The 25,599-nt window shown below is 43.8% G+C and overlaps 1 protein-coding gene across 5 annotated transcripts in view; it reads right to left on the bottom strand.

The window, feature by feature from the left end:
- Nucleotides 1-25,599, bottom strand: part of tenm2a (teneurin transmembrane protein 2a) — a 226,247-nt gene that overhangs the window by 38,394 nt on the left and 162,254 nt on the right. For 4 of the 5 annotated variants that reach the window (XM_071457469.1, XM_071457470.1, XM_071457471.1 and 1 more), the window contains 2 exons: nt 17,886-18,117; nt 8,146-8,384 (listed from right to left, as the gene is read on the bottom strand). In XM_071457469.1, the coding sequence (XP_071313570.1) occupies nt 8,146-8,384; nt 17,886-18,117 (471 nt within the window). Of the gene's footprint in view, nt 1-8,145; nt 8,385-10,368; nt 11,427-17,885; nt 18,118-25,599 lie in introns of those variants that run through there. The other variant, XM_071457473.1, reaches the window with a different exon arrangement.

The raw sequence follows: 25,599 nt of genomic DNA, 5'->3' as shown, positions 1-25,599 counted from the left end.
AGGCAGAGATGGAGAAAGGTGACTTTGTGGCAGACAGTGCACTGAGTATCCCCTGACTGGAAAATATTGTATCATCATCATTCTGTTCTCTGGAACATGTTTCAACTGTTCAAACCCACCCCTCCCCTCTCTCTCTCTCTTTCTCTTTCCCCCTCTCTGTTCCTATGTCTCTCACCCTTTTCTGTCTCAGCTCAACCTTGTCATTACCTATTTAAATGGCAGCATCTCCCATTGAACCAATTGCACTGCTCCTAATTGCACCAAAGGCGGAGAATGGCCTCTTGCATGTTTTTGTGTGTAATCTTGTGCAGCGCAACTAAAATAACACAAAGAGCACAAGTGTATCCAAGCACACACACACACACACACACACACACACACACATACACACACAGACAGAAAACACAGGCAACACACTTTTCTTTGCCGTCTCCCCTGGCCATCCTGATAAATGCATATTAACTGTTCTAATTCACCACTAAATTAACAACTCTGACCTCAATTAGGGCGGTAATTGTAGCTGAGACCAGCCCCCCTATCCTTGGCCTGGCTGCTAATTGGTTTAGGAAGCCTTTTCCCTGCATTTCTACCTTTCTCCTCCCATCTCCAAGACCCTCATTTAGGAGGCCAGCAGACATTTTGTTGTTCAAAAATGAACACATGCACAAAAAATAAAGCAGCCACCTGAGAAAAATACACCTTCGCTGTTTCTTTCTGTATCGCTCGCACCTTTTCTGTCTGTCTCGGAGGCACAGGGGTGCAGTGCTAATATTGGAGAGACTGAGCAAAGAACAGTGTGCTGCCTCAGGTTCTCAATATTCAGGCCATTTGGGATATTTCTTAGAATTTACCACACAATATCCACTTATGTAGTCTATAAATAAAGCTGCCTTCTCTCACAGCTAAGTTTTGAAGGCGCTGCTTGCTGAGATCATTTAGAGTCTAAGACAGAGGGACGGGGGCGGCGGTTGGCTGCTGCCCTTGGGGGTCATACACTCTGAGAGAGACAATTTGTCTGCCTCTGAGTGTGTGTATGTGTGCGCGTCTATCTGCGTATGCATGCTTAAAATTGCATGGTATTAACAACAAGCAGGCATGCACGCGGGCGCACACATTGCAACCCCCGACGGGACCTCCTCATCCAGCTGATGCAACTGAACTGTAATTGACTGCAACACAAAAGGTTATGCGAGTTGCTCATAGCTCCTACCTGCAAAACAGTGTCTAGCAGAGAGAAGCGGCGACTCACTCAATCACACAGCAGAGATGGCTTCCTCACTGTCACAGAAGTATTGAGACGGCCCGACGCAGATGCAGCCACGTGCGTGTGTGTGTGCATGCATGCGTGTGATGGGCTAAATGAAAAGAGATGTGAATCTGAGTGATGTCCTCCTTTCTGAATCCTCATTTCCTCTTCAGATATCTCTACTCTGACCCCCCCACCACCGCCACCAGCCACCCACTCCTGCCCCCCTCCCTCCCAGCCCCTCTACCTTCTCTTCTCCACGTCAACCCACTCTTCTTCGTCTCATCCCTTCCTACCTCGGTCCTTTGCCTCTCATCGATCTGTATTAGAAACAGGATATGAGGAACTATGCTATCTTATCACAGATCAGAGACTGAGAGAGAATGAGTGAGGAAGAGAGATGGAGAAAGAGTACGTTCTGGAGGCCAAGAGACAGAGAAACTGAAATAAAATGAGAGACACAGAGAGAGAGAGAGAGAGAGAGAGAGAGAGATAGAGAGAGAGAGAGAGAGAGAGGGGAGAAGAGAGGACAGCAATTTCTTTCTCTCTGCCTTCATCCATCTCCTGCTTCAAACACAGGACTAGTGAGGCACCATGGGCCTAATTGGACTAACGATTGGGCTCAGATAAGACCCGCGCTAATGAATAAATGAATGAGGAAATAAATGAATGGACTGAGCCCATGCACGCTAATGCAGGCAATATGTACCAGGCTCAGCAATGACGTCAGTGAGGCAGCAAATTCTGGATTTATGCACACATCAAATCATGGAATATTTCCTCCAGAGCACGTACAGAAACTCCAGGTATACTAACAGAAAGTCAGAGGAAGAACATTGATGTTACCACAATGTTCTGGCTGAACAAGTGTGCCCTCTGCTTTGTATTACTTGACCAGTGCAGTTGACCCATTTATCCCTCTGATGCAGATGGTATAGCACCTTGTGCCTGGTCCTGGCCATGCCCTGCCCTTTTCCTGGGCTGGCAGCGTGCAGTAAGATCCTAACCTTTATCAGTACGACAGGCCCTGCTGCTATGGACACACGCTCCACGTCTGATCCTTATGCCCAGGTTCCTGCATTCACCATATGCCCAACTGGGCCCTCACCTCCACACACATGCGCACACATACACACCAAAAGTATATGGACATACACACACAAACACTGGCATGAGCGACACATCCTGACCTCTAGCTGTTCCACCTTGGATCAGCAGAAGGGAAGCCACATGCAGAGTGAGAGGGGACTTTGGGGTCAAGGAGCTGGGTTTGGAAAGCAGCCACAGTGAGATACCTGCAGGTCCGACACAAGTCAACCAGACAGGCCACATACTCCCTATCTTTGTTTTTTATACTTAAAAAATCTTAAAATTTCTTTTTTTTTTTTTTTACTTTTAAAATAGGGGAGAAAATCTTCAGCATATAATCAGAAACTCATTTACATAAATCTGAGAGGTCCAGACACGATTAATAAGAGAAAAGAGGGAAAAAAAAATCATATTTCTGCTTTAAAATATAATTACTTCTGATATTTGTTCAAACTTTGCTAATCTGATCTAATCTGAATTTAATCGGATTTAAAGAATTGTTTCATCTTGTCAGGTATCAAAAGGGGAACTTCACTCCTTGGCTGAACCGCTTACAACTCATAGACACACAACCTATGATAGAGGGTTGCATGTGGACACTGGTTTACTTTAAAGGGCCAAACATCTTTTAAGAAAAAAAGCAATAATAAAAAAAACTGTGACCCTGATCTGCAACTGATTTGCATTTCTGCCTCTGCTTCGTATTTCTGGAGGCATGTACTGAGATCGCAGTTACAGAACTCAAGATCGGGAGTTGCAAGATATACATGTATTGTATATATAGGGTGCAAGACAATTAAGAAGGTAGAAATCTAAAAAATATATAAATATATATTATATATAAAAAAACATATTCAAAAACATTATATATTTCTTCTACAAAAACAATTTCATTTTTTTATCTCAGCTTTGTCTTTCTCATGTGAAATAGTGAATAGTTTCACCTGAGGAAACTATTCAACTGAGTTTGTTTACTGTAAACTGTCAGTATTGGTGTTTTCTTACAGCACGAGTCATAGTTGCATAAAATCTGTGGGAAAATTGTGTTTAAGTGATCTGATCCTTTGAAATGTGATGAAGTAGTTGTCTCAGGTGTTCGAGATGTGGCTATTTTGATTGGTTGTTACAGCCTGTAGCTTTTTGCATTTCAGATTTAACGCCTCACAAAGGTCCATGGCCAACTCTGTAAAATCAGTGCTGACAGGAATTCAACCTTTTCTTTTATCATATGATTTCGCTTCAGTTGTGTGCAGTACATAAAGAGTCACATTTGAAAAGAATCTGGTTTAAAACTGAGTAAAATAAGAGAAACAAAAACTGCACACATACTGTCCTGAAATTCTTTAGCCAGCTTTTAAATGAATACTGTGGCAGTGCGGCAGCATCTCCCTACAATCTGATGAATGTAAAAAATATTCCAGATTTTGAAGAAATGCAAACTGCTTTGATTAGAATATTACCAAGAATATTTAAGCCATATATCTTTTCACAGTGAAAATCATTAACATGTTATTATGTAAGGGAACAGTGATATGAATGCACTCAAGTGAGACACTTATAACCGGGAAGAATGGGCAGTAAGCGATTGTGATCAGTCTGGAACAGTGAGACAGCAATGATGGATGGAAAGTGGTCGGCTTAGAGGCATGAAGGTCACACTCGATGACAGTGTGTGTGTGTGTGTGTGTGTGTGTGTGTCTGTGTGTCTGTGTGTGGGCCAGTTTAATCAACAGACTGGGGAGCTGAGAGTAAGACTAAAAATACACTGTATATGTATGTGTGCGTGCATGTGAGTGCGCGTGTGTGCTCTCATTCATCAGGGCTGACAACGCCATGTGGTGTACGCTACTGTGCCCGACAAATCCAGCCGTCCCGCACGCGCACACATTCACACGAAACACCCCTGCAAAGGTGACACAAGCGCCCGCTAGCAAGTTTACTCATCACAGTGAAGGGCACACCTGTGTGTGTGTGTGCGTGACTGTGCGCGACTGTGCGCGCACGTTTGCGCGTGTGAAAACGGTCCACCTGGACACCGGTAGTCTGACATGTCCTCAATCTTTCATCTATGTATCCCCCTGTTCCGAACCACAATGCATCTCTTTTTCTGTCTCTTTCCTCTCTCCCTGTATATTTTCATCACATCCTTCTTCTCCTTTTATCCTCTCTAACTTCTTTTGTCATCATCCCCCTGTTCTTGTCCTCCACAGTCTGCCTGTCCTCTCCTCTCTCTGTCACACTCCCTCTGTTCTCTGCTCGCTGTGATCAATTAGGAGACATTAGTCCCACAGATATTCCAGGTGACAGAACCTCAGGAGGCCACGCTCTCCTTCATCTCCCCTCTTTCTGCCTCCCCTCAGTTTCTCCTCTCCACACCTGGCTGTCTTGTCACTCCCGCTCCTCCTCCCTGTCATTTCCCCTTTTTTTTCTCAGCAGAGCAGACAGCAGACCTCACTCCTCTCCTGTTTACCCCCACACATCCCCGACCCCCCTTCAGTTTCAAGCACCAACAGTGACATATCATCCTCAGCCTTCCTCTCCTGCGTCTGTCCAGTCATCTATCCTCCTTTTCCTCTCCCATGTATGTTTTGGCTACGCGCTGACAGTGACGCATCTCCCTTTTTCCCCTCTGCCCCCTTTGCCCCATTCTTTTTTCCCCCTCTCTCTTTGCCTTCCTCTGTCTTGCTTTCTCCAGGTTGCTGTTCACAATGACGGACCTGTCTTCCCTCCTGTATGCCAACCGTTCACCTGTATCCTAGCAACCACCTCTCCTTTGGCTGTGGTGCTCCATGCGGAGCAAGCAAACAAGACGCCCGGGGAATGAAGAACAAGCTCTCTCGTTTATCCTCCTCCCTCCATCCGTTCAGTCATTCCTTCACACGTTAAGAGGAGGCCATACTCTGCTGGAGCTGGGAGCTGAACGCTTAAACCAAAAATGCTGTCTGTCCTCACATACAAATAAACTCTCTCTAACTCATACCAACACACATAAACAGTCAGTCCAAAAGTCTCAGACCACTTAGCCAGTAGGACAGTGGTCTTAGGCTTTTGGATCCCACTGTAGGTATGGAAATGCACAGGCCCACAGATCCATGTGTTTTTTTTCCCCATTTTGTGTATTTATGTGTGTGTGTTATCTCATTCTTATAACTCCACTGTAACAGTAGGACACAGTTAACATCGCTTTAAAGCAACATTGTCTACCACACTCCTGAAGCATGCTGAGTGCTGCCTCTTTAAAAGGTTCTCAGTGTGTGTGTATATGTTGTGTTTGTTTCAGGACGATTGTGCGGCAGTTTCTGAAGCTATATTTATTGTCTTGAAAAATGAGGAAGAAAAAAGAAAACCATTTGAAGGCCAGCACGCCCTCAAAACCACACAATCAGACACACACACACTGCACTGACACACAACTTAAGAGAGGAAGTACTCCAGCACATACACGTACGCTGGCACACAAAAAGAAAAAGTGCTGCTCAGGCACATGTGTCCTGGTGTAATTTATGAGTGGGCTCCTGGGCGGACGCCTCAGAGGGGCCCTCTTCACGCTGCATGGCTCTGGGTGCTCTGCACAATCCCCCCAGTGAGCACAGGGCTCTCTAACACACACACATACCACACAAACAAGGTACTACAAAATCCCCCTTATGAGCAGTGAACTCTTCCGACTGAAACTCACTGCACGATTAATGCTACAAAAAGCTAGGTAAACACAAGGGTTTCAGGCTTGGCGGCACTGCTACAGCTCTGTTCAGCACAGACAAAGCACCAGAGCAAAACGTTTCCTCTCAGCAGATGAAAAGGGGCCCTACAGTTAGCGGAGGCAATAATAACAATAAAGTATCATTTCAGCCTTGTTCAGCGTACTAAATTAAAGCCAACTGGACAATTAAGTTTGGGGGTAAAGCATTGCTGTTTGGCAAATTATAAAACAGTAAATGCAGAGAAAGTGGAGCTTAAAGGAAAACGTATAAGCAACTCTTGTTCCTCTCTCACTTTATTCTATTGCAATGCAACATTATTCAGTGTATTTGGAGTAGAATGCCTACCAGTCCTTTTCATGCTATATAAACTAATAACTTAATATAGCAAACAAGCTACCAATTATTGAGACAGACAGCCACTATTGTTAACAAGTGGTATATATCTGGTAAGCACCCAGATGTCATACTAACACTGATGTAGTATTAAAAATGTGTATAATGCAGCAAAAGAGACAGATTTCTCTGCAATTCTCCCCCCTAATTAGGTCCTTACTTAACTTTCATCATCTTAATATTATTACCAATTATATGTAATGATGAAAACAAATATTTGTGTCATTGAAGCTCTCACTGAGCTCTATGCAGCTAATTAAATTAAAAGAATAAACAGAGGTTTTGCTTCTATGCTCCACTACATCCCTCCACTCTAGGTGCTGTGAACTTAGCGGTAGCTGTGGCTTTCCTTTCCGCTCACCGCTCTGGTTTTTGTGGCTCCATATGGGGCTGTCCAGCACAGTGTGACTGTGTAAAGCTCAGGAGAGGATGGATGTGTCTCTGTGCCCCAAGGCAAGGGGCCTTGATCTGCTCTGGAGGACACACACCACTCTCAAGGGCACTCCGAAAGGATCCACACACAAATATGAGCACATGCACACAGGCACTGGCTTGAGTGCACATGTGCAATTTGGACACATCGAGACGAGCAGGCTGAGGTGCATCAAGCCCACACACACATAGACACACTCACTGTGGACGTATGTACAAATATATATATAAATATATATATATCTATAAATAATGTAAAATTGTATTAATAATGTATGTAGAGGTGATGAGGGGGATGTTCTTTCTGCTGATGCCACTGTTTCCTAAGATCCCTCCCATCTGTTGACTCTGGTCTCTGGGGTAAGAGGCCAATCAAGGGCTCGGTGACACATCTGCCCCCTTGCACACACACACTTTCACACATGCACACAAAGAAAAAGAGAGAGACACACACACACATACAGTACATATACTTTCTTTCTCCCTGTTGTCTCTCCTTTCTCTCTCTCTCACACACACAGACACACAGGTCTGTGTGTGTCTCTTGTCCAGTGAATGAGGTCACCCACACACACACACGCACACACCCACTCTGAGCTATGCCCTCTCTTTCGCTCTCTCTCTTTTCACACATCCACCAGTAGACAGCCATCAGAAAGTCTTCCCGAGGTGCTCACACAGTGCTCTCCTCTGAGTATCTGCCATTCCTTTGAGTTTGACTGTTGTTCCTTGGCTTCAGATTAGTGAAAAACATCCTCTTCCCTGCTGGGTGTGCTAGGATTCCTACCTTGACTGATACCTGCTCACGGAAACAGCCCCACTATGCTGCGGTTTATGTGTCTTCCTGCCTCTTTGACTGGCTGTTTACCGATGCTGAGTGGAGGCCAGGGCTCCTGCTGAGTCTGATTTTGACAGTGCAGCACAAGGCTAGAGTGACAAAGCTCATGCCTTGAGAACCTGCTTTGTGTTTATAATGGGCCGTTAGCTTGACACTTTTTTCTTCTGGTGTGGGATGAATACACGTATTGTAGGTAAGTGCAGAACAAACAGGGCTTACTAACATGATATAAAAGAAATTATGTGTTACTAAACGCATGTTCATTTAAAGGTAATCCTGGTGTGCTTTTATTTGTGTGTCAGTTCATCTTTCCAAATCACTCACAGTGCAGCATTTTGCTGGCCATGTATACTGTTTAATTCTTCAGCATAACCCCTCTAATTAAAACATATAAAATGTAATTAATCCTCTCCCTGAATGATACTTGCTGTGTGTTCACTTACCGATGAAGTAGGACAGTAGGATGGCCAGCAGGGCGGCAGCTGCGATGGCTGTCACTGCAGCACATTTCCAGCTGCAGTACTTAGACGGCTTCTTTAGCTTGAAGGCTGAGCGGGAGAAGGTGTTTCTGGGTAGCAGGCGAGGAGGCGGAGAATACACCGTTCCCGAGGTCAGAGGGTAACCGGGGGAGGAGCTACTGAAGAGAGGGGTGGTCCCTGACGACGTCTTGAACAAGAAGTGCCTAAAGATGAGAAAAAAAGGGGAGAAAATGTCATTCTACAGGTAGACAAATATCATAATATTAGCTGATTCTGTTTGAAAAGCTCTGTGGGATGGTAAATATGAAGTGCACACAACAATCTGCCAACCAATCAGAGTCCAGATGACAGGGTCACATATGTGCAAGCTTCTGTCCAATATTTCTTTCTGATGAATCCTTCCCGCCATATGGGTTGAACATCCTTGAACTGATTGTGTCTCCAATTCAGCCCCGTTCCAGATCAAGTTCTCTTTTTAACCTCCACCTGCTCTTATGCTTTTTTTTTTCTCTTCCATTTCCTCGCTTCGCCTCTGTTCACCCCACTCACACTCAACGTCTGCGCTTGATCATTGCCCCGATGGGGTCAGATCTCAGAGAGAGGATAAACGAAGGATTTGAACCATCATCCCTTCGCTCATATTACCCATTATCCTCTGCTATCACTGCACCTGCCCACCCAACGCATCTCCTTTGCCACTCTCCCTCCCCTCCTTTTCCCATTTTTATGCTCTCATTTTTCTTCACCCTACTGCCTTACCATTCCTTCTCACAAACATTTATAGAGCACATATGTCCTTTCTATATTCATGTCTTCATTCATTCAATTCGTCTTTCAAAATTATTTTCTGACCTTGAGGGAACATTGTTGCAACAGTGAGAGAATGAAACACTGCACTTGACGGAAAATTCCAAAGACAAGAAATTCGCGAGAGACTCACTCGCACCACACTTGGGGAGTGAGGAGCTGCCCCTACGCAGACTCCAGGTGGTGCAACAGAAGAAAGCCTTCGGGTGAGTGTGACAGATCAGAAGAGGCGAGGTCACTCTATGGCCTCAAAGATGACTGAGGAGAAGGAGTTTTTGTCTGCTTGTCTTTGTGGGATTTGCTTGTGTGTTTGTGGGCGTGTGTGGGTGCGCATGCTGTGGTGGTTCTATCTTTGTGAGTGTCTGACCTTGGAACAGGGGACGTTCAAAGAGAAGACATTTTATCTGGTCTTCATTTCCTCAAAAGGCAGTTTGAAGACTAGGGCCTTGATGTTCAGCAAAAAAAATTTATTCATTCATTCACCAAACTGCTTATCCTTTTAGGGTCGCAGGGGGGTTGGAGCCAATCCCAGCTGACATTCAGCGAGGGCGGCGTATACCCGGGATTACGAACCTATCACAGGGCTGGCATATAGAGACGAACAACCATTCCCACTCCTATTCACACCTACAGGCAATTCTGAATCTCCAATTAACCTGCATGTCTTTAGATTATGGCAGGAGGCCAGAGCACTAGGAGGAAACCCACGCAGAACATGCAAATGGCACACAGAAGGGCTATGGCCGGCCTGCAGGTTCAGACCCAGAACCTTCTTGCTGTACAGCGACAGTGCAAAACACTGCGCCACTGTGCTGCCACTCAGCTTTATGAAAACTTGTGATGTTTTCAGTTCTCAGTTATGATAACATTGTAGCACATTAACAGTGATCAGACAGTAAGTCAATAACAGTAATAATAGTTTAGCTAGATTATCATTGCACAGGGAAGTAAAGTTGGTCAACTTTGGTCCGTCTTACAGCTGTGATGCATGTTTAGAGACAGTTTGGATATTTATTTTTTGTGATGCCAATGTTAACTCTTGTTTTGCTTCCATTTCTATCACTTCTTTTCTTCTACTGAAGTTAGCATGCTAACCAGCTAGTTCTGGCCCTGTCAGCCCATCACTTTCCAGCACTTGATGGCTGAAGCTCTTGGCAAGACTTGTAATCAAACAGCTGTTAATTCTAACGTTGGCTATGTAGCTATAGCAAAACTTACTCATAGCTCCTTTAAATCTCAATGAAACTAGTCATTATTGAATTAGGAACATCGACAACAACTTGGCCAACTTTACTGCTAGCCACCTATCAACAACAGATAGCTCATGCTAGCCATTGCCAATTCATTTTAAAAGACATTATTTAGGCTTCCAGTACTTACATGTAAAGATTTCCTTCCCATGTTGACTAGTGCTAAATGAGTTCATGTTTGCAACATTAACTACTTGATGTTAGCTCTTAACTCATGTTAGCTTAAGCATAAGCAGGCTAAACAAGCTAGGCTAGCGTCAATTTACTGCTGCTGTTTTTTGTGACGCCTCAACTGTCAAACTATATTGCAAATATCTGTCATTAATTTAACAGCGAAGTAGTATGTAGTATGTGTTCAGTCCAAGATATCATGTCTGTCTGCTGCACTGCTGCATCTACATCAGGAGAATGACGAGATAACTTGCTGTAAACTTTCTTATAATTGATCATTTTTGGGCTTTGGAATGATAACAAATCAAGACAGGAGTCACTGGTGTGAAAGTCAAAGTCGAGTCTGTTCTTTCTCAAGTGGAGTCAAGTGGAATCTAAAGTCACCAGATTCATCACTCGAGTCCAAGACATATGACTCACCTCTGGCAGTGTGTCAGACAGAGCCCTCAGTCTAGTAAATACAAACAGGTGGGTGTGCACAAATGTGTGTCAGTGCCCGCTGTCTCTTTTCTTCAGACTAGGCTTGTGTGACCAGCTAAAACCCACTGCTGTATCTGCATCTGATGATTGCTATTTAAAATAGTGCTTAAAGGCAGTTTTCTGTATGCTCCCCTATCCTTTTGATGCCTTTAATAAGTGCTGTTTCATAACAGCATGTCTGTACATGTGTCTCCTCATCTAAAAACAGTTGCTGAAAACAGGTGATGTGCTCAGAGCATAAAGATTTGGGTTGGGAGCACTGTTCCTCTCTTTATCAATTATTCAGACAGTCTGTGCTCTGTCTCTCTCTCTCTCTCATCATCTCATGCCACTGATTGTTGGATTGGTATCCTCCTGGATTCTTCTCTTTTTTCTTCTTCCACCTCTTCTCTCCTCCTTCCTCCCCCTCTACCTGTCAGGTATGCTACGTGACACCAAGGAAAATAGGAGAAAAGGGAAGAAAGGAAAAACAAACTCCAGACAGACAGAAGCTGAAAGAACACAAGGAGATGGCACACAAAGAAATATGAGGTTACTGTCTAAAAATACCACACTCTCAGTGTCACAGCCATCAATTTTAATACGCATGCATAAACCTACATGCTCCCAAATGCATGGCACGCATGTGTACAGGCACAAACACACACATAGTCCAAGGTCAACCAGCATGTGTCTTTGCTTCTGCTCATTTTCACAGCCGCTGACGCACCCTGTGATGGCAAGGCCAGCAGTAATTAATTACAATACCCCTAATGTGTGTGTGAGCACAGGCTCAGCTGCTGAATCACTTGCATTCAATGCGACACAATGTATATGATTTGTTGTGCTGGTATGTGTTTGAATGCATGCATTGAATTCATTTCATTCCCTGGCTTTGTTGTTTGTGTGCAGAAGCTTCATGGTGAGCTTAGTGTGGGATGGGAATATGTCTATGGGCCATACTAATTACGAGGAGGAATGGAAAGTGTCTAATGTGCTCTGGGGAGGTAATTGACATTGATTTATGTTGCGGAGGACTATGGTGGGGTTCTATCATAGCAGGCAGCCGGCAATCACAACTCTGTATCATTAGGCTGGGGGTGTGTGTTTGCTTGTATGTGTGTCTTTGGATTTGTGTGTGAATATTGTGGGTTTTTTGACAGTGGTCCAGCATGGAAACGTCACACATAATTAGAGAGAACTGACGGAGACACACTCCCCTCCCCCTTCTCCAGAGCTGCCTTCAGCAGCCCACCCTCCCTCACGTCTAACCACTGCTACCTCGCTGTCATGCATCCTGTCTTACACATGCAACACACACACACGCGCAGAAAAAGCAGGCACTAACTCACATACTGACACACATTTTCACAGAATCAGATTTGTACAAACAGAGGCGCCCACCCATGCAAAAACAATAAAAATTTAAGTGGGTTCCCTTTGAAGAGATTGCCCTGTATGTGCTACCAAACACTTAATTTGCATCCTCATGAGGGGGAAAAAGTGACATAAGAGAAGGATGGAGGATGCAGAGGGAGGCTGTAGATCAGAAGACAGACAGAGAGAGGAAGGGAGGATGTTTTCACTCCATTCCAAGCCTGTTCCCCATTGAGAGAAACAAGGACCTGGACAATTAACCACAGAACAGAGAGCATGCTGGGTAATTAGCAGGAAGTCAAAGCTCACATTCCCCATGAGCGAACAAACACACACACACTCTTGGAAGCACACATGCACACACTCACTCATTTTGTCATCTCTCACAAACATGTGGCTGCTGAGGATAGCACTCTGACAATCACCATCAGAGGTAGAGAACAATTAACGGAGGTTGACTCGGTATGGGGGTGACTGAAAAACGGTCAGATCAGAGAATGAAACAAAGGGCTCGGGGACTGGAGGATGCTCAAGGATGGTGTCATGAGAATTGTCCCCTGCTACAATTGTAGGAAACAATAATCGGCAGATTGATGCGGTATAATGGCCATTTATTTGCTGAGTGTTTTGGTTTTTTTCAAAAGGGAAAAGAAAAAACCCTGAGATGTTGCATATATTAAGATTTTTTATATGAAAGGAACAGGTGGTGCAGTAGGTATCCCAAACACGAATATATCGAAACCTCATTAGATAAAAAACTATTACTATTACTAGAACTATATGCATAGCCAAATATTACTTGTAATAAGTGTAAAATTATTTTAGAGGGAGAGATCCTCATCTTTCGCATGCCTTTATCTGATATTTATATGTGTTACAGGATTTCCAGCAGTGTTTTATCGTGGAGGCGCCCCACCTCACCTGAAAAAAGAATATCACTGCTAATTACATTTTTATGAAATATAATATTAGACTTATTAAGCTTCTGGGAAAATGAGCAGTGGCGCTACATCACACAGCAAAGGCCACATATTTAATGAATGAGACGATTGTTTCAATCATAATCTGCTAGATGAGATGTGTCAAGATCTGTCTGATTCAACGCAGCGTGAATCGAGTGATTGATCACATTGTGCGTTCACTATGAATTAGGGCCTTTATTGAGTTAAAGTCCAGCTGGATTTCATCATCTGATTGGACAGGAGGTAGGGGAAACCTTATGTGGTTCAGGAATCTGGAACATGCACCATGTGCACTTCCTACATAAAGTTGACTTGGGGGTGTCATGAGGTTTGGGTCTGCGCTCATTTAGCTCAGCAGCAACACCAACAGGCTTGATAACAGTATGGAGCCAAACTTACCTTCCATCATTTGGTGGTGTAAACATTTTTTGCCCTCTCAGGTTCAACTACCCTAAAATCTGGGGTATGACTCCATGGATCAAATGAGCATCCAAAGCAGGGAAAGGTGCCTAACTCCAGTTTTAGACTAGATTCACAGTTTTTGCTGACATTATTTACATAATTGAGAGAATTCTCCACACATTTTATAAACTAATAATTCTTTTTTATGTTTACTTATTCTTTCAAATGACATGCTGAAATCAGTGAAAGTGCAGTTAAAAAAGACCTTAGTTATTTCGGGTAGTGGTTCTGCATAATAATATTGAATATTATGTTTACAGTATATACTGTGTGAATGCATGGTCATATCATAAATAAACTTTGCATGATATTATGTAGTTCTCACATGCATATCAGGGTTTCCCATACATATACATATTTGTTGTGGTCCGCAACAACATCAGCGTTGACCACCACAAATTGGTTTTGTGATTTTTTACCATTTCAGGTGGGTAAAATCTTATTTCATTGTAGAGTTGTGCCCTGCTCTTTCTCTCTCTCTCTCTCTCTCTCTCTCTCTCTCTCTCTCTCTCTCTCATTCAGAAACACATTGGCAGCTGACCTGTCTGTCATTGTCGGACTGGTCAAAGGGAGCACCAGGAGAAATCCTGCCGCATTTGTGGGCTGGTGGACCATCAAAAAATCTATAAAGTTTTTAGCGTCCCTGTCTGTCTCTTCACCGGCCCTCTCTGTGTGCCTGTCATTCAGGGTGCACCTGACTGTGTGCTGCATGTGTGTGCTGGGACTGGGCTCACTGGCCAATGTAATGAACCCTCACCAATCCAACCAATTGTTTGAAACAATGTGAAGCAATGGAGCTGTATATATTTACAGTTATTATACAGTTATTCATTTATCACATAGTACATGACAATTAAAATATCTGCAGTGCAGCACCTTACATTCAGTATAATTTAATCATTAATTTAAGAAAAACCCCTGTCAGCTATCGCCACAAACAGAATCTAATTCTGTGAGAATCAGTGCATATGACAGTGGTGGTTACAGGGCCAGGCATGAATCTTTTCTCTGTATTCCCTCTTCTTCTTCACCCCCTGTGGTTCCCACAGGTAGCATCTTTAAATCTATCTCCACAGTAATGCATTTGAAAGTAACCTATGCTACCCCACCCTGCCTCCTCACCCTCTGCTGCTGCTTCCAGATAAATTGAGATGCTGCAGCCCCCTCAGTGATCTTATTTCTCTCCTAGAGCTGTGGCCCACAGCAGAGTGAGCAGCGGGTGCAGGGAAATGTCCTGAGATCACAGAAAGAGATTGAAACTGGCATCAGCTAGAATAGAGGCTCCCAGGGACCGATTGGAAATCAGGTGCTTTCCTCGTAAAATCCTGGAACACATGTACACACATGTGCACTCACATGCACACGGGGAAATACACACGCACTGAGTGGCACCAGCCATCTATAGTCATTTATCTCACACCGGTAAATGTATCCATGTTCTATGGGCCCCAATCTCCCTCCTCTGCCTTTCTATCTTCTCTCGCACACACTCCACACAAAACAATCTCCTTCAATCACCACCTCTCTCCATTCTCTCCCTCTCTCTCCCTCTTAATCTCTCCCTCCTCTACCGTAAACCATTCCTTTCCATTTCTCCCTCTCCCGCTCTCCTGACTTATATTTCTCTGCTATATCACTACCCCCCCCACCTCCCCTCGTCTGTTTCTATCTCTCTCTTTCTCTGCCAGTCATCCAGGCCCTGGGGTGTTCTTAGGTGATCAATCTTCATCCTCTCAGCGCTGTCACACTATTGGGTCAAGCCAAAATACACACACACGCGCACGTGCACATTTACTATAACGAGTGGACAACAAATGCCAAGATTTACATATGATTACAGTGGGGAGCAGCCACAGTCAAAAGGCAACACACACGTTTGGATGCAAACAGACACACAAATGCACACAAGCACACTTTCCCTCCCTCACATCCACACGTTTGCTCATCATCTCCTAGCTGCTGGTTATAATGAGATGGAGGATGGGATTTGCCAGCGCGGGGAATGGTGTGACTCTCTGGCTCTGCCCGGTTGGCTCTGACCCAGTCACGAGCTCCAGGAGCTCCAGCAGCTCCAGCCAGCCCACCCAGCATCCGCCATCGCCAGGACCAAAGAGGAGGGTCCAATCTGGGTGGGAGGGTGGAGCTGGAAATTTTGTGTGCTGCTCTGGGCGCCATTCACTGCAACAGGCTCTGAGCCATGCCCAACCCCACCACCTGAACATGACCAAATACTGGAACCGCACAGGGCTCAACAGTGTGTGTGAGCGCGTGTGTCACTTAATTTGAATCTGTAAAGATGGCTGCAACAACAGCCTGTAAACAGGATTCATACATTTATTTTTGTGAGATCTCTGCATCATATGCGAAAATCACATGTGACAAAAATCTCCTCTCTCCTCAAACTATTTTATGGCATATGTGTCGCCATGGTAACACAGCTCTAGATAAACAGTTGTGAGTGGAAATTTAACACCACACTTCCTCTTACCCATCATGCATACCGGCGCAATGCATAAGCACTGGTTGAGCGAGGACCTGAGATCAGTGGGGCTGAATTAAACATGGCCAGGCCTCATAAATACTGCACAGGTCCAGCACTCTGGGGAGATGGGGCCCATCAGAGCTGGAAGCCCCATCGCCCAGCAGGAGAAACACAACTACAGCTTGCAGAGTAAATGCTCACGGAGTGAGCGTGTGCAGTGTCCCTCTCACTGCATGCCTCATGAATAGTAATACGCTGCATGAATGCTCTATCTGCCTGGTAAATGTTCTTTGTGTACTGGCAAAAGCGCATGTGTAGGATGTGTGAAATGGTTTGTATTTCCTGCTCCTGCACTCCAGGACACATGCATAATAGTTTTGACACATGGCAGCTTTTTATATGTGTCATTCCTGGGGATGAGGCTGAGAATGCATTTGAGTAGTGCACTTTTGTGAGTCAGCGGGCCGGAGCAATTTTCTTTTTGGTTTGGAGTTTTATATATTTGCTTCGAATAATGAAGGGGAGATGTTCAGTGACACTCTGTACATAATATTTTGCAGTATTGTGTTTGCTCAGTGAACTAAAAAGTGTAGCATTTGTTTACTAGATGAATCAGTAACAAGTGAGACTATGTGGTAACAAACATGCTGATATAAATCTGGTCAGCTGCTCCTTAATCCTGATCAAGGACATTCATGCTATGTATCACAGCCCTGGATGACCACCAGATGAAATCAATGTCTTAGGCTTTCATAAAATTGGTAACAAGAAGAATGTTAAATATACAACACAAAAACAAAGCCTGGTCACACCAGGGTTTATAGGCGCAAAAGACAAACTCAATTATTCCAGTGCAATAACAATTATAAAGTGGATTCACTTGTGGAAGCAAAGCAATCTGTGTGGAGCTTTGAATTTATGCTCTTGACTCATTACCATCAGAATTAAAATACGTCGCGCATACATCATACTTAATTCACCTGATTATTTGTTCATGTTTGGCAAATAAAACTGAGTTTGAATTCTGATGGACTTGCATTGGAGCTAATACCAATTCCACCCAATTCTATGTATAAGCTGCTCCACAGAAGAGGCACATGGTTTGCCATCAGTCCTGAGACAGGAGTCAATGGCACAAGTACATCTCTTGATTGAATTAACTTTCTGAAGACTCCTGAATTTACTGTTATAATATAGCTAGCTTTCTTGCTAATTTGCGGTTAGCAGGCCAGCCAGCTTGGCAGGCTATTGTGGCTGGCTAGTACTAGCATTACTGGTTACTTAAGATGTTATCTGTTAGCAGTAGCTTGTGAACTAACCCTGGAATAGCATTCTGTTAATCTATTCATCCACTCTTTCCTGTGACCAGAAGCTAAAACATATTTTTTTGCTGCTTTATACCAGCCTGACATTGATTTCTTTAACCAGGAATTTCCTTCCTTCTAGAGAGTTTGCATTCTTAACTTTCATAGTGTAAAAATAGTCTAAGATAGTCTGAGTAAGTGAACAAATATGGTCTCATTTCTTATCCCTGCAAGTCTCTCTGGCACCATCAATGTACTCACAGGAATGTAATTGAAGCAGCATTTTTCTGACCTTTCATTAATTACTAATTATTACTTGAGGCTCATTCCACAGCAGTGTTTACTGTAAGTGGCTCTAGATATCAGCATCAGATAAACATGTCAATTGTAAAAACAGAACATAATTAAAAGGAAATACATTTCTTCCAACCTGGTCTCCAGCGGGACGTTACTGTTGAGCACCCAGCTGTCTTGTAGCTGGACTGACTCAGGGGTGGTTGGCCCATCTCCAGTGCCCGGAGCCGGGGCGTGAATGGGGTTGCGTCCCCCTCTCAGGGTGTTTCTGTTCAGGCTGTTGGCAGACTGGTGGGATAAGGTGTGGTGGTTGTGCGGAGGGGGCAGTGGAGGCCGTAGTGTGGACTGACTGTGGTGGTTGGCAGCCCCTGGGAGAAGACAAGAACAGAGAGTGATTTAAGAGCCACACTTCTTTGTGAAGGAAATAAAAGATTTCAGATGAAGCGAGTGAAGGATTAATTCTAAAAATGCCACAAATTCAAAAGGAGAACACAGACGTTACTTGATATTTTGTGTTTTGTATTTCTAAGTATGCCATAAAAAAACTAAAGCTCTTCAGCTAGATACCAACTTCACTGACATTCCATTATGTCAGCAGTCATTGTGTTCAGAGCAGGTGTCATATTTTTCAAATGGTCGATAACTTATTTTAGTAGGAAATTCCAGCTAAATAGATACATGAAATCTGATAACCATGCTTTCACATCTTGGTTCACAGTTTTCTGTTTTGGCTGTCTTATATTTAGCCAGGTCTTCCACTCCTGTCCCTCTTTCACTGTCAGTCGTTCTTTCCTGTTTTCTTTTTCACAGCTAGGAGAAAGTGTATGTGCGTGCCTGTGTGTGAGCCATATTAGAGCACTCAGAACAGCATGCATGCTCCCAGACTTGGGAGAACATGTCAGCTAGAATCCAATACTTGCCCCTCCAACACTGAGCTAATGGACTGTTGAGTGAGAGTGAGCTGAAAAACAAACCCGGATGACTCAGACAAGAACACCCATTCACACATCACCTTTCTATCCCCGTCTCTCTCTCTCTCTCTCTCTCTCTCTCTGTGAATCAGATTTGAGCCTGTCTTCAGTATATGTGTGTGTGTCTGTGTGAGTGTCTGTGTGTGGGTTCACGCAGAAAAATCAATAAACCACATACAATACAGTACAGGAGAGTCTGACACAGTTGCATCACTTACTGTGTGTTAGCATGCTTATTGTGCACACACTGACATGACAGGTGCATGTAGTCAATGCACAGCTCATCAAAAACCACATGCTTAAAAATAAGAAAAAAAAAATACAATTGACATGACAAATTGTCCGCACCTTTATTCTAATGCTGTCTGAATATAAATGTTGATATTATTGTAAAACACACAGAATTGTTGATGTTCCATTTGGCTTTGAATTCTGGCTTTACAACACAGTTAGCTTTTGTCTTTCAACTGTACTACACATTGCACTTTCATCACTATTTTTCACATCTAAGCGTGGAATACATTACAGTGATTGTGTTTGTTTGCACATTGCCTTCCTGGTACTGATCAAAGGACGGAGTAAGCGCACATATGCTCACATATGTGTGGGGTGCAAGCAACAAAAGCAACTGCCTTGTCAAGCTGCACAATCACACTTGCCCTCCTCCATTTGTCATCTCTTCTTGAGTTAGATAAGAAAAGAATTAGCAGTAGTGGAGAGGAAGAGAAACGAGTGGATGTGTCACACCCTCCAGTTTGCTCTTCTGCTTTGATATTTGCCAGTCAAGAGATTCGTAAGTGGAATAACTTTACACACGCACACAAACGTAAAGTCAAAATAGAGCATAGATGTACATAGCAACTACATCATGCAAATAAATCCTGGCATAAAATGCGTGTTTAACACTAAGTCTCCTTGCATGCTGGCTGAACTTCCCTTCCTCCAGGATGGGTGTTCAGAGCAGATAGGGGGCAGTGAGATCCCTTACAACTCCAGCTGTAATGGTGACCAGTTTGTAAGGTGACCTGATTCTTCTGCGCCGCCACTGGGACGCAGGTGTCACCCACATGGCACGGAAGAACAGATGCTTGTGAAAGAAGAGAGCAGGGGGAAGTAGATGAGAGAAAGATGGAGGGGCCTGACCTCAGCGACACGGGAGAGACACAAAACATCTGTTTGCTCATGCAAAGATGCTCTTGGGAGAAACAGACACACATACATGCATGCACACACTTGCATATGCAAACACTACATGCAGTTACACACCTGGAGGAAAAGTCTTGCATCATATATGCAGAGTGTAAATTGTTATTTAAGTATGCAGAGAGTTTTATTTCTCGTCCTCCTCCTCCACCTCTTCTCTTGTATACAGCCTCATTTCTTCTTGAGGATTGTTGCCCTCTCTTTCATCTTGCTTTTATTTGCATTTTGTTTGTGTCCTTTGCCGAGACGTAAAGCACTTTGAGATAAACCTTGTTTGTTAAAAGCACTTTATAAATAAATTTGACTTGACTCCCTCTCTCTCTGCAACGTTCCCTTAAATGTGAAATAGCTCCTTCTTCACCCTATCTGCATAAGTACTTTTATCGAGTTGAAGCATAGCAACAATACACACAACACAAAGCCATATAGTGGGCAGAAAATAAGCCTGCATGCAAACATAAAGGCATGGACACAGTCTGAGTGATGCAAAAAAAAAAAAAGTAGGCACACTACCCCGCTGTCTCCCATGTTTAAATATGCGTACAAAAAATGCATGCCTTTCGTCTTTGTTCACTTTCTCGCTATAAATATTGAACAGTTTTTTCATTCAAATTCAGATGAATAATATATGGCACACCTTGTATGGAAGACGAATACATGGTTTTGTAGCCCTGGTTTTCCATGAACTGCTGTGGTCTTGGTGTGTGCGCAAGTTTCTTCAAGTATGTGGGGTGTGTCTGTCTGCATGTGTGTGTGTGTGTGTGTGTGTACTCTTGGGCACCCAACACCACCAGGGAAAGAGTGCACTGTTACACAGGGACAGAGTCATATCCCGTGCTGTTGCAGAGACTCACATCTGCTACATTTTGCAATAAAGATTTGAACATTTCCCTTCAAAGAAAATGATGGAAATCCTATTATCTATAATCTAGCAGCAAATGCTGTTACATATCACCAGATAATGTCAGAAAAATGCAAATCCTGAGAAAAGTACTGCCTGCGATTCTCGGCACTTTCTCTCTTCATCGCCATCAGAATAGTCATGTATTGTCAGGTTACTTGAACTGAACTGTCACATGATAGGAAACGACTGCTTCCTTTATTCTTCGCTGAATCAATATTTTCAGAGTAAAGTGCAAAAAGAATAAAAAAAGAGTGTTGAACAATAACTCTTGTTATTGTAGAAAGAAAATGCTGCATAACTGATTAAAAATAAAGAAAGAAAGAAAAGTTAAATTCTTCCAAAAGTCACCCGGCCTTTAGAAAGACTTAAAAAAATCTCTGCATCTGCTTAAAACATTTATGTATTTATATAATATTTTTTATGAATAATAGAGTATCTGTATATACACAGTGTCCGAGACTAATTGATTTTTTTTTAGTATACGAGTGTGATGCTATAGAAATTCTGTCTCATGCAGTCTACTCTTCATATCCATAAAAGGAATCCTTAGAAATGACCGGAGAAAACACAGACATATGGAGAAGTGGAGTCCGCCTGAGCACCAAGGCCGAGGTACAAGGCTGTTTCTTTTCATATGCATGCAACTCCTGATGAAAGCCACAGACTGTTTTGGCCACAGACACACAAATCTGACTAACCATTGGAACAGGAGGCAGCGCACAGTAACAAGTATGCTGGAGGTAAATGGGTCCAGTAAATTAAGATAGGGGACTTAGTCAGATGAATTGTCCGGTTGCTAAAGTACAACCCGCAGGTAGGCTAATGGGAACAACGGTTTTGCCAGGGACCCAGTCTGATAAAAGACAAAACATGCGGCAAGGAAATGGAGCAATTAGGGAGCAGCCAAGCAGATCACATTTTATTCCTCTTTATCTCTCCCTCCTTTCTTTTCTCTCCCTTTCACTTTCCAGTGTGAGTAAACAGCGATCGTGAAAAGATTTTCTCAACGGCTCTCCGTGTTGTTTTCACAGCCACTTTTTTATGGAGAAGACTGCTGCCGAAGCCTGACCCACTTTATTCTGTCCAAGGTCCCTTGTGACTGGAGTAAGGGGTGGGGGGTGGGGGGGCGGACTATAGCTGTAAGCTGGTGGGTTTGGCCCGGGCTAATCCCTGGAAGTTCATTGTGCTCACCAATTCAAAGGAGCCTCATTCAGCAGAGAAACATTAGCCTGTCTGCTAACCTGCCACCCCTGTAAAGCATGCTGTGCACACACACATCTCTGAGAGGCAGGGGCTTGCCACACCATACTAATCTCAGTGTGTGTGTGTGTGTGTGTGTGTGTGTTTGTGTGTGTGTGGCCAACTGGCAGCAGGAACCAACCAAGGCAGTTTGTTTTGTAGCCGTGGATGGGCAAATGTTTATTGACATTCTCTGTGGTTAACAGAGAAAAGTCACAGGGCAGGGTGTGCATCCGTGTGTGTGTGCATGCGCGTGCAGCACAACTGAACTGCCCATTCAGCAGTTAAAAAGGGATCATTGCAGTGCTCAGCTCCCACCCCTCGCTCTGTCCTTCTCACTCCCTCTGCTACTCCATCTCTTTATTTCACGGCCCATATCTCCGACGCTTCTATCCTTCTTTTTTAGAAAAAAACCACCGTGCCACCCTCCATTGTTTTTCATGCATCTTCTCTCTGAGCTAACTGCTATGTGCCCAGCGTTTTAAGGCGACGCATTCCCAGGTGCCTCTGCTTCATATGTCCTCTGTCTCCGAATGTCACATGCTCCTCATTTGTCATTCTTCTCAGAGCTCAGAGGCTAAACACAATGGAAGGAGAGCTTGAGGTGAAACTAAGAGGCGCAAGTGTAAACACACACATGCTGCCAAAAGCGGCTCTATTAAACACAATCATACACATGAGCACATACAGGCACAATAAAAGAGACAAAGTTGAAGACATACATTTACACATGCAGGCACATAAACACACCCTAACACACGCAAACACCAAACACACAGGCACACACACATACCGCCTCTGCCTTGGCTAGTCATCCCTGTCTAATTAGGAGGCAATAATCCGCCAGAGAAGAGTCTTCAGATCCAGCCAAAAACAAACAGTCTCCATGAACAGAAATGCATGTGTGCATTTCACCCACACGCACACACACAGACACACACACACACTCACACACGCAAATCATCCCACTGTTACGCAAATGTCACCCTTACATAAGCACCATTAGGAAGCATAACATTAGCGCAGAAGAAGGGAGCGCATCTTTGTTGTGCCTTTGTTTCTGCAGATTTGTTTCAACAAAGCCATTAAACATTCATTGTTTCGGCAGCGACTTGAGGTGGCTTCCCTGGCAGCGGATAGCTAGCCACTTCAGAAGAGGCTCGGGCTAAAAATAGCTTTGCATTCCCCATGCATAATGAATGGCCAGAGACAGTGCTAATGCTAGATCTTTCCAGGAGCGATCTGCTACGCTCCGTTTGGCCGCCTCAGCTCTCCTGGCGTTCTAGGGGAGCGTTTCCCAGACAGGTGCTCCGAGCCAGACAGTATTCCCACATAAACACTCGCAGACCCAATTCCCAGCCAATCCCCAGCAACAACGTTCTGTTCCCATTCACCTGTCATGCTTCACTAGGAACACAAGTCATGTCTGTCCACCTGTTAGCTTAGGTAATGGTGGACTACTTTGCAAGAACACACACACACACGCACGCAAACATAAACACACACACACATGTGCACACGCACATACAAACAGCATGCAGCTTCCTGAGGATTATCTCGCTGTGGTTAGTTTCTGCCTGGCTTGATAAGGCTCATTTCCTGCCCAGCGTCCAGTCTCTACAGGACCACACACACACCCAGACAGGCTTGCACTCTCACAGCACATGCATAAACAGTCGCCGCTTATAGGTGTTTTATGTCCGCGCAACTGTTCCTGTGTCTTCCTACATGCCAAGATGTGTTTATGCAGTGCCAGACTGCCACTCTAAACTCATTTAGGTTGATTTTAATGGATGCCCAAAGCCAAGGACTCTCTCTGCACCCATTAGATCAGCAGTCCTGGCTGGGAAATGTAGCAATTTGCAATTTCATCTCAATGTTGTTCTCCCTCCATCCAAATATCTCTCTTTCACCCTCTAAGCTCTCATCAGCTTACTCGATTTGTTTTAAAAATTCACATTCCCCCTTTTTCTTTGTGTTTCTTTGACTCCCTCTGTCTCTTGGTCTCTGTCTCCCTTTCAGATGCTTTCTCCATCTATTTTTACTATTGCACTTTGAATGTGTTTTTTTCCTCTCTCCTTTTTGATTTTTTTATGCAAGATTTCTCATTAAACAACTTCAAAAGTCCAAGTTTGGCTTTCTCTATCTGTGCTCCCATTTGCCTCTTTGCGCCTCTTTTTCCTGCCTCTCTGTCGTTTTCTTTTTTCTCTCTTTGTCTCTCTTTCTCGCTGTCTCTGTGTGTACATGCTCAGCAGAGACTGAAAGAAGCCCCAGAACAGAAAGTGTGGGTGTATGCGAACAAGACGGAGAGAAAGAGAGAGTGTGCCTGCGAGCCTCACTCTCCCTCTTTGCCAGTGTCTGCCATTAGGGTGTCAGTGGCAGAGTGAATTTATTTGCTGTGCGGTTACTGGGCTAATGATTGATGTTGCCCCAGCAAACAGTAAACCAATTAGAAGGCTGATGTAACGTCATTTTAAAAGCCTCCTAATCACGTTGCTCTTGAACCTGGGACCCGGGCCTTCCCTAATGAAGATTTATACTGGATCAAAGGAGAGCCTAACGCCATTAACAATAGATTGTATTCCACCAAAAATCACATTAGGACTTCTCTGCCCACCCCTCTCCCTCCCATCAGGCCTCTGCTAAATATATCTGCTGATTACAAGTGCAGATGCACAGAGGAATGGAGAAACAGGGGAAGTGCGGGAAAGACAGGCAGACAGGGACAGAGAGAGTGGGCCCACGGCAGCTAATTGTTGAGAATAAATGTGAATGCTGATGACTAAACTCATCACTGCAGATGTGTTTGTGTGTGTGTGTGTGTGTGTACGTGTGTGTGTGTTTAAGTGTGTATGGGCGAGAGGAATAGTTGCGAGGTGCTGATATAAGCACAAAGGGCGTCTAACAGCCAACAAGAGAATGTCCAATGATGAAAGTGAAAGCTTAGAGCCAAGGAAACTAACTAGTTTGTCTTTGCTACACTGATCCTCCTGCTGGCACTTAAAATTCATTATCCCCTTACCTTTCACTTTCCAGTGGATTATTAATGTCATATGGAAAGTAACTACAAAAACACCTACTCATTGGTAACCAATCTGCATTCTGCAGAATGTAGGGGTTGCTTTTACTTGCATCATTGTTTTCTGGTAATAGCTGACAAAGGTAGGAGGGCTCCATTTAAAACTTAAACCAGTCACAAATCACCAATTGTCTACTTAAAATCAGCTTTTTGTTACAACAGGAGTTTTTGTCTTTTTGAAAAAACAGATGGATTATTTTTTACTTATTTATTTATTTTACCTGTTTGTGAATGATCACAATCGAAGGATTTATTTCCCCTCATATAAAACCCTCACTGGCTATGATTTCAATCAATCTCCTACTATTAATGTATGGTGTAAACAAAGTGCTTTTGTTTCAACTTCCAGCCCTGCAAACAAATGCTGACTGCAGTGGAATGCAAACAAGCAGAAACAAAATGGCTAAAAGAACAAGATGTGACATTAAATTAAAGCAAAGGTTTGTTTGGCATT

This window comes from Trachinotus anak, unplaced genomic scaffold (assembly GCF_046630095.1).
Source record: "Trachinotus anak isolate AG129_WGS33_773 ecotype Australia unplaced genomic scaffold, CSIRO_AGI_Tana_v1 ptg000021l, whole genome shotgun sequence".
In the NCBI taxonomy this organism is placed as follows: domain Eukaryota; kingdom Metazoa; phylum Chordata; class Actinopteri; order Carangiformes; family Carangidae; genus Trachinotus; species Trachinotus anak.
This window is presented reverse-complemented; position numbering and strand designations above follow the sequence as displayed.